Here is a 12139-nt window from a genome sequence, read left to right as displayed (position 1 = left end):
GGTCCCGGGTTCGATTCCGGTCAAGGGCATGTACCTTGGTTGCGGGCACATCTCCAGTAGGGAGTGTGCAGGAGGCAGCTGATCGATGTTTCTCTCTCATCGATGTTTCTAACTCTCTATCTCTCTCCCTTCCTCTCTGTAAAAAATCAATAAAATATATTTTTTTAAAAAAAAAACTCATTGACCTGCACACTTAAAATGGTGCCCAAGTTAGGATGGATCAACTTATAATTTTTAAACTTTACCATGGTGTGTAAGCAATACGTGGTCAGTAGAAACATTTTGAATTTTGATCCTTTCTGGGCTAGTCAGCCAACGCAATCCTGAGGGTAAATAACTGATAAATCTACAGCGTAATCTTTGTGCCATATGATTTTGCCCAATCGTAGGCTAATGTAAGTATTCTAAGAACCTTTAAGGTAGGCTAGGCTAAGCTATGATGTTCAGTAGTCTAGGTGTATTAAATGCATTTTCAACTTATGGTATTTTCAACTTATGATAGGTTTATGGGGGCCTAACTCATGGGAAAGTTAGGAGCATCTGTATTTTACTGTTTTTAAAGTAAAAAATGGAATGAGGTTTTTTTTAAGTTAATTGAAATGGAGATGTCACTGCTGAACCAAAATAAACATAATGGCTTAAAGTGCTGATGACTAATTTATTTGAAGCATTTAAGAGAGAGGTATTGATCCACATGCTGCCTTCAGCACCTTTTCACACCAGGCTGGATGAAGTGCCGGAAACAATGGCAAGAGCACCAGGTCGTTTTTTTTGGCGGGTAGGAGGTGGGGGAACAGGACTAGAAGAGAGTGGAGAGAGAACCTGAGCACGTGTTTGCTCCTTCATGGTTAATCCACTGTTGCGCACCTTCCAGCCAGTATGCTCCTGAAAATGCCCTGAGAATGCCGGTCAGTCCTCTGGCTGGCTCCCGGAAGCCCCTCTTTCTGGGAAGGAGGGTCATGCAGCCCAGAACTCCAGGCGAGTCTCTCCCTCTCTCCCTCCCTCCGTAATTTGAATATGACCTGACTGTGTTACCATTTGAATAATTTGAATATGATCTGACCGTGTTACCAGTTGAATAATTTGAATATTACATGAATTTGTGTTCTGATATGTCTGCGGGTTTCTCAGAAACATTATTGTGAGAGTCATACAGCAAATATGCGTTGGGGGGGGTAGGAGGTGGGGGAACAGGACTAGAAGAGAGTGGAGAGAGAACCTGAGCACGTGTTTGCTCCTTCATGGTTAATCCACTGTTGCGCACCTGCCAGCCAGTATGCTCCTGAAAATGCCCTGAGAATGCCGGCCAGTCCTCTGGCTGGCTCCCGGAAGCCACTCTTTCTGGGAAGGACGGTCATGCAGCCCAGAACTCCAGGCGAGTCTCTCCCACTCTCCCTCCATAATTTGAATATGACCTGACTGTGTTACCAGTTGAATAATTTGAATATGATCTGACCGTGTTACCAGTTGAATAATTTGAATATTACATGAATTTGTGTTCTGATATGTCTGCGGGTTTCTCAGAAACATTATTTTGAGAGTCATTCATACAGCAAATATGCGTTGGGTACCTACCGTGTGCCAGAAACGGTGCTTGTGCCTGGGAGTGAAACACATGATGCCTGGCACTCTGCCCCTGCAGGTGGTGGTTGAAAGAGCACTAGGTTGAATTCAGAAGACCTAGTTCTCATCCTGATTCCGCCCTGAAGTCGCCCAAGTGACTCTGAATCAGTAGTTTTACCTCTTAGGGCTTCACTTTGCCATCTTTCAGATTTTAGCTTTGAGAATTGGAAATAGTCTTTCAATAATTTCCAGCTGGATAGCCACTGTTACTATCCACTGCTAACTGGACCGTAACTTCATTGGAGCTCGTCTGTGAGGTTTATGCAAGAGGTGCAAAGGACTGCGCCACACAGCTCATGGCGCAGTGGCATCCTCTATCCATTCAGGGGTCCTTCTCTTAGACCACGATGCACAGCCTTGGTGGCACACCAGAATCACCTGCGGAGTTTTAAAAATTCTTGTTGCTGAGGCTGCACCTCTCTTGGAGGGTGGACCCAGGCATCAGTCACTTTTAGACACAATCATCTACTTATTGGCCCTTCGCATACTATTGCCATTTGACACATGGCACTGAATGTGAGTATACCATTTTGGTAGTAGGTAGTGTTGCTGTGTATGTTTAACAACTTCAGACAGAGCAAGGCCAGGCATTAGAGCTGAACGCAAACCATCTCTGAGCCCATGGGCCACCCTATATTTCTTCCATCCAGGAAAGAGATTTTAGATCTCCATTGTTTGTTATTACCAACACTAGAGGCCCGATGCACAAAGATTCGTGCAAGAATAGGCCTTCCTTCCCCTGGCTGCCGGTACCGCCTTCACTCTGGCCGGAGCCGCCTTTCCACCTTCGCTCTGGCCCAGAGCTGCCTTCTGCCTTCGCGCACTGTGGAGGTCCGGAGCAGCCGGGGTGGGGCTGAACGCCTGCATTGTCGCCATGGCAACAACGCAAGTGTCCCGGCCCAGCCGCCTCCATCTTTGTCATGTCAATTTGCATATTCCCTCCTTATTGGCTCTGGGCGCCGCCACGTTTGTCATGAAGTGATGGTCAATTTGCATAGTCTGTCTTTATTAGATAGGATTGCTGCTTAATTCAATTCATGCACTCAACCACTATTTATTAAATGCCTGCTATGTGCCATGCACTGTGTCCTGGAGACTCTATGGAGAACAGAAATTAACCAGGTGATGGCACTAGCATGTGCAAAGTCCCTGTGGCAGAAAGGATCTTGGCCAATCAGAATAGCTGAGAGGATGTTTATGTGGCTGCAGCAGAGAGCGTGCCAGCTGCATGCAGTGTGAGGAGGAGGAGCTGTGGCTGCAGAGAGCATGGGAGGAAGTCGCCCTCTGTGCATTGTCTCCAAACGTGGTGACTTTTTTTTAAGATGACATTACTAGCCAAAGCAGTCTGAGAGCATGGTCGTGAGTCATATAGAGGAGGTGACCCAAGAATGGCACAGTTTTATCTGGTTTCCTCCGAGACAAAACCGCAGGCCCTGCCCAGGGTTATGCTCCTGATAGCCGGAGCCAGTATGTACTGAGAGCCAGGGTTGTGCCAGGCACTGCTGTCAGCGCTGGACTGCCTCTTTGAGTCTACATTACCAGCCTATGAGATACAAACTATTACTACTCCTTTTTATGGATGGACACAGAAATGAATAACTTGGCCTCAGTTACACGGCTACTAAGTGATAAAACTACACATTGAACCCTAGCAGTCTCTCTCTCTCTGGACGGCCAGTTGGTCACGGTGCTGTACTGAGGTATTGATCCGGTGGTGGCTCTGCTTATGGCTCATGTTGAGATGTTTTCTCTTTATTCAGAGAAAATGGAAGCCAGGATGAGGGTTCAAGCAGGTGTAACATGGCCAGGTGGCATTTCCCTCAATTTGCAGATAATGGAGTTGACAAAGACACCTTCGCTCCTATACAGCAGTCATAGGACAGTCCACACGAGCAGAAAACAGAGGAAGTGACATTGACATTTCAGGGGAACTTCAGGTATAATATAATTACTGCTTTTGAGGCTGGTTGAATGAATTCACTTGCCTATGAGCTGTCAGAAAATTTTCCTGCCCGGAGGAGCACTTAGAACCTTCTTGGAAATAGGACTCAAGTGTTTAACTAGATTCTTGTGAAACCTGGGTGCAAACTCCCACGTCCTATACTCTGTGGTGAGAAACGAGTGCCCTAGTAAGTACGTGGAAAATTACATGGAAATTGTGGTCTGATGCACACAGCAGCCTGTGTATAACCCAGGGAAATCACTCAATTGCCAAGAGCCTTGGGTTGATCTGGAATCATTGTCGTTGCCACCATCACTATCAACGCCATGTTGTAATGGTCTGTGATTACCTGGTATTTGGTACATGAACCCATATAAAAAAGAGGCACACGATCCTCTTTTAATAGATATCCTGAAAGAGTCCATAGCCACATCAACATTTGTTGAGTACCTGTTCTAATACTAAGCAGTATCTCATTTAATCCTCAGAATAGCCCTGCCACGGGAAGTGAATCCCTGTCCTTAGAGATAAGGAAACGGAGACCAAGACAGGCCAAGTAACATGCCCAGAATCTCACAGTAGCCTGGGAGAAAGGCTTAGGGGTTTGATCCAAAATCTGCTTGGCTTCAAACCTAGTGTTCTTGGCTGCTCCCTATAAAAACGTGTCAATGAGAGTTCATGTCCATTGTCCATGATGCATTGACCAGAGTAAAGAGAGGATCCTATTTTCTGCAGACTCAGACATGAAAGTCTGATTGTCAATTGGCTGCTAAAATTCAGATGTTGGCTGAAGAAGCAACATTATATACAGTCTTTGGGCCTTCCCTTTTTCATTGAAATAAAGATTCAGCTGCGGCTGTTTATCCTAACCCGCCTCTGAAGCCTGCCAGGCACTCACCGCGTGTCAGGCAGGCAGAGCCAATTGAGGTTGATTTCTTTTTGTTCCACAGCTGCAGAACCAGGAGCTGCTGAGGGCGATGATGAAGAAGGCTGAGCTGGAAATCAGCGGCAGAGTGATTGAAATGATGAAGAGGCTGGAGGACCCTGTGCAGCGCCAGCGCGTCCTGGTGGAGCAAGAGAGACAGAAGTACCTGCAGGAAGAGGAGAAGATCGTCAAGAAGTTATGGTGAGTGCCCGTCGCTTGCTGTGTGTTTAGCTGTTTAACCAGAGAAGGAAACCTGACTTTGCCAAGGAGGAGGCCCTTCCTAGATGGCATTCTCCCCCTCTCCCTTTATTGAGCACCTACTATGTACAAGCTAGAGATCTGTGGTTCTGGGCTGTCCATGGACTCTTGGTGCCCCCACCACCACCACCACCACCCATCCAGGCCCAAGGAATTCAGCAATCCTCAGGTACCTGAGCTGGTCTCTTTAAGGGTGGGAACATCACACTCTTCTGTAGGGCTCAGCAACACAGAATTAAAAGGAGCAAATGGCAAAACCCAATGATGAATGGGAAGTCTGCATTTAATCTCAGTAAATCAAAACTAATTGTCAAAATAACAGCGCACTAAAATTGTCTTCCTATTATTCAACTGTAGTTAAAGTCACAAAAGAAGAATTTAAATGTAAAGTATGTCTGATGCAGAGGAGAAATGCTTCCTTGAAAGCTCCCAGTCTTCTGTGAGGTTCTGATTGAAAGCATCTATCAAGCCCCCCATTGAAGTGAGCAGTTTTATTACTCCCCGGTCACTAGAGCAGGCACATCTTTTATATTAATGCATGTCTTGTTATGCAATGGAGATTTATCACAGAAATATTTCACCTTTTAATATAATGAATAGTAATTTCTGCGGTTCTTCTAGTGTTGGCAATTTTCTTGCTTCTTGGAAAGCTTAAACCTTCCAAATTGGAATTGTAAGGGAGCAACTTCCAAATTCTTTGTATGACCAGAACCCCCAGAAGTCTCCGTGATGGAAAGCACTGTGCTTGGTCTCCTATTGGATATTTGGGTCTGCAGTTTACCTCACCTCAGATGCCAACCCAATGGGTCTGATTGAAATTAGAATGTCACTCTCAGTGGCAGTCTGAGAAAAAAAACTGTTTCCGTTATTATTTTTCAAAGAAATCAAAATTTGACCACTGTTCATCGCCATCTCAAAATGTTTTATTTAGTTCAAACATTTATAACTAGTTAATCTCTCACCGTGAAGCAGTGAGGCTATTATCTGTCTAAAATGATTTTGTGACAGCCCAGCTGCTTAAAACTAGGTCTCAGGATTTTTCTTGAAAACTTCTTTTAAGATATATAGCCTTTTAATATTTTATACATTTTCCAAATAAAATATGAAAAGTAAATTTTCTCCTTTCAAATTTTGTATTTATTGGTTAGCTGAGATAATTCTTGCTTCTTGACTAAAATAAGGCATCTTTAATCTCAATATTATCCTGAGACTAGTAGGCCAGCATAGGAATGATATGCAGGGGAGTGGAACCAACATATCATGAGAGGACTTCACCTGTGGCTTTGTGGGACGGCCATACATGAATAGGTTGTGCACAGCCACTAGAGGAAATTCAGTCTGGCAAAACAGGACATAGCAGTATGTGTATAGCACAAAACAGGCGGTGCCAGGTTAACCTATACAAAGGCTTCGAGCCCCAGGAACCAGGGACACTTAATCTGAAATGATTCTTCATGTGGCTCCAGGCCAAGCACAGTACCATGTGCATAGTAGGGCTTCACAAAGGTGTTAAACTGAACTGAAATGGTCTTGAGGACTGGTGAGGTTTCATCAGTGGAGGGGGGACCCCCCAAGTAGAGGAACCCTACAAACCAGTAAGTCTTAGGACCAGGAAGGCACAAGACATCCTTGGAAAATGAGAGTAGTCCAGCTGGGTGGAGCGTGGATACAAGATACTAATCATGTCTCATGTTTGGGTCGTGCTATTTCTGTTTGCGTGGTACCTCCCCATATCTAGACCATGCTCACGCCCAGCATGCCTCTGGACGTCTGTTTGTTCTGTGTTTACCGAGATTGGAAGATCACATAACTGGATTTCTGGCTTTTCATGAAAGTTCCTGGGCCCAACCCCTGGTTCAGGATTTCTCGGGATGGAGCTTAGGACTGTGCATTTTACAAAGATACAGGGGAGATTTTGAATCATCTTCCCATTTGGGAGTTTCTGCCTTGCCTGATGAGGTCACCGAAGCTTTTTTGATCAAGAAAGTAACAGATTCCAAGCTGTATTTCAGGTGGATCCCTCTGGCCATCGCATGCGGGGCTGATTGAGGGAGAGAGAAATTGTCTAAGACAGCGGTCACTAACTGGTGGTCTGAGGACCCCAGGATTTCTCGGGATGGAGCTTAGGACTGTGCATTTTACAAAGATACAGGGGAGATTTTGAATCATCTTCCCATTTGGGAGTTTCTGCCTTGCCTGATGAGGTCACCGAAGCTTTTTTGATCAAGAAAGTAACAGATTCCAAGCTGTATTTCAGGTGGATCCCTCTGGCCATCGCATGGAGGGCTGATTGAGGGAGAAATTGTCTAAGAGAGCGGTCATGAACTGGTGGTCCGAGGACCCCTGGTGGTCAATGAGGTCCAAAAGGTTGGCGACCGCTGGTTTAAGGAAACCTTTGGAGCAGCGGTCGCCAACCGGTGGTCCATGGACCCCTGGTGGTCTGTGAGGTCCGAAAGGTTGGCGACCGCTGGTCTAAGAAATCATATTGGAACTGACTTTAACAGTCCAGACAAAAGTCAGTAAGAGCTGAATCAAGCAGTAGAAATAGGAATGAGAAAATAAATCAAATGCAAAAGGGACTGATTGGATGGATCAGAGTGGTTACAAAAGACAGCTGGAAATTTCAACTCCGGAACCTAAGGAAAACAGTTATACCTGCCTCTCCTCCTTTCTTGCACCCCCAACTCTCCTCCTCTCCCTGACCCTCCTCCTCCCGATCTTTCTCCTTACATGAGTGCATGTGCACACACACACACACACATACACGCACACATGCTCACACACGCACTCACACACTCAATCACACACTCACACACACATTCATACCAACTCTGGAACCTAAGGAAAACAGTTATACCTGCCTCTCCTCCTTTCTTGCACCCCCAACTCTCCTCCTCTCCCTGACCCTCCTCCTCCCAACCTTTCTCCTTACACGCGTGCATGTGCACACACACTCACTCACACACAAACTGACACACATACACGCACACATGCTCACACACTCACACACATTCATACACACGCACTCACACACGCACACATACTTACACACGCACATACGCACACACATGAAAATAAGTTCCCTTGGGGATCATGTTAGGGCAAGTTGTTGGTGAGCCATTCAAATGGCAGAAAAATAAAATTTGGGCCTGGCAACTATGGAGAGAAATTGGATCAAGAGAATTTATCTTTGGTGGGTTTCTATGTGGAAATAATAATTGGGCTTCTGATAACAGTCAAATGAAATATATTTCAACAAATTAATACTTTTTAACCAAGGCAGAATGAAAAGCAACATCAACAAATAGGAACAGTCAAATGAAATATATTTCAACAAATTAATACTTCTTTTTAACCAAGACAGAATGAAAAGCAACATCAACAAATAGAATGGATTTACCTATAAACCATAGCATCTGTGAACACCTGGCATTCTATTGAGCAGAGTTTACATCCCAAAAGTCATATTAATTACTATAATATTAAAAAATTATTTTCAGCATTCATTTTAGCTCCATGGTCTCCTTTTACATTTTGGGTGAACCAATTTTTTCTGCATGCTTTATCTGTGATAGAAGTATATGAAGAGAAATGATATTGTGTGTACAACAATTTCAGTACACATTTCTCTATGTTCCATGATCGACACAGGAAAAACTGACAAGTAAGGCTCCACTGTGTTGGACCCTTACAAGTGTTTATAAGCAGCTGATGCAAGGTTATAAAATCCAAGAGTCACATTGTATGGAAGAGATTCAAATAGAATTTTAGGCTGACTGCTCAGATGACAGCTCCTTAGAGTATTAATTGCAACCTGGCCAGCTGCAGGATTGTTAATGGAACCATGATAACATTTGGGTCTTAGCTCTTCCATCAAAGCTTAGGAGGACTGGACAGCGTGTCCAATCTACACATTCAAATAATTCTGTTTGGTTATGAAGTGAAAAAAGACTTTTCCTCACATATTTAGAACTCTTTTGAGAGATGGCACACAGTCTCTCCACCTCGGGGTGCAGGAGATGTGGGAACATCCCAGTGGGTTCACATAAACGGGTCTCTGTCCATCGTTTGTGAATGTGGACAGTGAGAAGATGGCTTTGCATTTTGGTCCTAAAGTTGCATCATCTTATCTGAAGGGATCATAGGCACTTTGGGTCCATTTTCCATAACAGAATGAAAGACATCAGCAAAATCTTCACCCCACTTCTCGGAGGTGGATGAATTTGCTGCTTGCCCCATGGTCCTTATTGAACATATGCGCCGTCCTGCCTGAATCGCTCTCACAACTGTCGTGCCATCCATAACTTCATCCTCTCGTCCACCTGGCGCGAGGGTCTTAGCGGGCCATCTTTCTGCAAATACTGCCTTTTCCCCTCCTGCTGCTGCCTGCTCCACAGGCTCAGGACTCCACCAAGTAACAGCTGTTCACTTACTGCCACCCAGTGGCTCTTCATCTCAAAGTTCTTTCCCCTTTTCTTTATGAGGGGTGGTTGTTAGATTTACAGGCAAACTGAAATGATACAAACGTGGCTTAGGAGGGGGTTATTAATGTTCCCAGGTGACAGGATGTTTGTTTTTGTTTGTTTGTTTTGGAAGTGAAAGGCCTTAATTCTTTTGGAGCAGGCAGTACCCTAAGGTGTGTGTGCACATATGAGGGTGCGTGAGTGTGTGTGTGTGTGTGTGTGTGAGAATCAGTCCTGGATCATTTCTTCTCTTTGAGTGTGTGTGTGTGTGTGTGTGTGTGTGTGTGAATCAGGCCTGGATCATTTCTTCTCTTTGTAGCTTAAAAAGGAAAGGCAGTCCTTATTGATGGGACAATCAGTATAAACCAGAGGTTGGATCAGGGCAAGTTTGCTCCCCTCCCCCAAGGACATTTAATGCCTGGAGACATTCTTGTTTGTCACAAAGTGGGGGAAGTGCTACTGGCACCGAGTGCACAGAAACAGGGGTGCTGCCAAACACCTTCAAATGCCCAGGACAGGCCCCACTACAGAGCATTATCTGGTCCAATAGGTCAAGTGCCAAGGTTGAGAAGCCTGATCTGGGCTCCTCATTTTACTCCACTACAGCATTCTCTCTCTCTCTCTCTCTCTCTCCCCCCTTCCTCTCTCTCTCTCCCTCTCCCTCTCTCTCTATTGTCACAAAGTGCACACAACCCCCCTTAATTGGCCTCAGCGCCACTGAAGATGAAGAGTGGGTCCTTTATCCGCCAGCTGCCATCTGCCCTGCGGCCGCCTGGGCCACTCCACAAACAGGCCCTGGGTAAACTTGCCTGCACCTGCGCTCACATGTGCTCCACCATCTGGGCGGAAGGCGAGGTGGGCGGGGACACAGTGCACAGTGGGAGCCCAGTACACCGTGCCCCTGTCGGCCCTCGGTGTTCACGCTCTGTGGTCTGCTCGCCCCCCAGTGAGCTGGAGGACCTGGTTGAAGACCTGAAGAAGGACTCTGCATCGGCCGGCCGAGTGGTCACCTTAAAAGACGTGGAAGATGGGGCGTTCCTCCTGCGACAAGTGGGAGAAGCGGTAGCTTCCCTGAAAGGTGAGCTTCCTCGGGGTTATGTCCCACAGGGAGGGCCTCGTTCACTCACTCATTCACTCATGCATGCCAGGGTCCGCCAGACACCTCCAGGTGTCAGGCACGTGGGACCCAGCCCCGAACAAGAGGCAGGCCTTCCTGTCTTCTTGAAGCTTATACTGTAGTGGGTGCTGACAGATTTAGGACTAAATGATAATACAGTTCCTCATTGGACTCTTACAACACACCAACACCTGTGCCAAATTCAGTAAACACAACCCCAAGGGACAGCTGGCCTTATCCCAAGTTCACAGCCAGGAAAGGAGGCCCAGGGGAGCTCTGCCCCTGGCCATGGCCATCTGTCCGCCACTTCTTCTCCCTGAAGATGTGTGAACGGCGCTGTGGCTGGTGAACCCCACGCACTGCACCCTATCCAGGGTCGGGTACAGGGTGGGGGGTTGCTGTCCTGACTTTTTCTCCCACAACTCACGCACGGCTCTTGGCCACAGGAGAATTCCCGACCTTACAAAACAAGATGCGAGCCATCCTGCGCATAGAGGTGGAGGCCGTGCGGTTCCTGAAGGAGGAGCCGCACCGGCTGGACAGTCTCCTGCAGAGAGTGCGGAGCATGACCGACACCCTGACTCTGCTGCGGAGGTGACCGCACTGGGCGTGCAGAGGGCGGGGCAGGGGTGGGGGTGCTGGGAGGGTTGGGGGTCTATGGTTTGGACTCCCAGGCTTCCTCTGTGCTCCTGGGACCTGGGACATGGCAAGTCTTACTTCTCGTGCCCTGAGGAGAAGCCGCGGTCCCTTCCCACCTGGAGCTTCCATTGTGCGCATGGCTTGAGGTCCTGATCCTTCAGCAGGGGCCTCAAGCAGGTCCTGATCCTGCTGCATCCGGCACGAGCTCGGGCTTGCAAGTCACTAGTCAACATTTTAAGAAAATCATTTGAAGGTGGTTCCTTCCAATAACATTTTGAAGTTGAAGAATGGATCAAAATGTAATATTAGCCTCCTTCACTTCAGGGGCATAGATGACTTCAGTTCAAAGAAAATGAGTAGAAATAAAGCCTTTTTTGAGTTTCCTGCTGAAAGAGTATCTGAGAGGTGTTGATCCCATCTGGAAAAGAGAAACAAACCCCCTTGCGTGGCACAGCCAGTCACCCTTGCCTGCCCGTAAAAGAGGGTCACAGAAAAAGAAAAACTAAACTAAATCACTGAATCACCCAGGACTTTCATTGAGAAGAAAATTCCTGAACTCTATACTCACATAGAAAGTGCTGACATACATGCAGGATTGTGTTGCCAGAAGCACCTTTATAAATGCCGTCTCATGTACTCTGTCTTGGGTGACAATTAGATCTCTTTCTTCTCAGCACACTCATAACAATAGCTCATGTCAGTGAGCACTTCCTATGTTCCAGGCACTGAACTAAGCCTTTGTAAATATTAGCTCACTCTGTCCTAACTTGCAACCCTATGTGGCAGGCATTCTCATTCCCATTGTCTAGAGAGAATCTGAGCTTCGAGGAAGTTCACTGGAAGTGAGAGGTGGGGCCAGGATAGGAACTGATAGGTTGACTCCAGCGAGCAGAGTTGGTTCTGATCTCACACCCAGGCAGTCAGTCATGTTTGGACAGTCTGCCTGTCCAGCTTGGTATTGGGTGTTAAGAATCCTATATAATAAAAGGCTAATATGCAAATCAACCGAACAGTGGAATGACTGGTCGCTATGATGCGCACTGACTACCAGGGGGCAGACGCTCAATGCAGGAGCTGCCCCCTGGTGGTCAGTGCACTCCCACAGAGGGAGCGCCACTCAGCCAGAAGCCCAGAAGCCGGGTTTATGGGCCTAAGCCATCAGTTGGACATCC

At 46.6% G+C, this 12139-nt stretch overlaps 1 protein-coding gene across 1 annotated transcript in view; it reads left to right on the top strand.

Annotated features, from left to right (window-relative positions):
• The window catches only part of KIAA1217 (KIAA1217 ortholog), a 309140-nt gene that overhangs the window by 274864 nt on the left and 22137 nt on the right, over nucleotides 1–12139 (top strand). The window contains exons 10-12 of the mRNA XM_014539382.1: nucleotides 4516–4691; nucleotides 10159–10289; nucleotides 10775–10922. Of these exons, the coding sequence (XP_014394868.1) occupies nucleotides 4516–4691; nucleotides 10159–10289; nucleotides 10775–10922 (455 nt within the window). The remainder of the gene's footprint in view (nucleotides 1–4515; nucleotides 4692–10158; nucleotides 10290–10774; nucleotides 10923–12139) is intronic.

Source organism: Myotis brandtii, unplaced genomic scaffold, assembly GCF_000412655.1.
Source record: "Myotis brandtii unplaced genomic scaffold, ASM41265v1 scaffold215, whole genome shotgun sequence".
Taxonomy (NCBI): domain Eukaryota; kingdom Metazoa; phylum Chordata; class Mammalia; order Chiroptera; family Vespertilionidae; genus Myotis; species Myotis brandtii.
The sequence above is the reverse complement of the archived record's forward strand: the minus strand, read 5'-3'. Positions and strand labels throughout refer to the sequence as shown.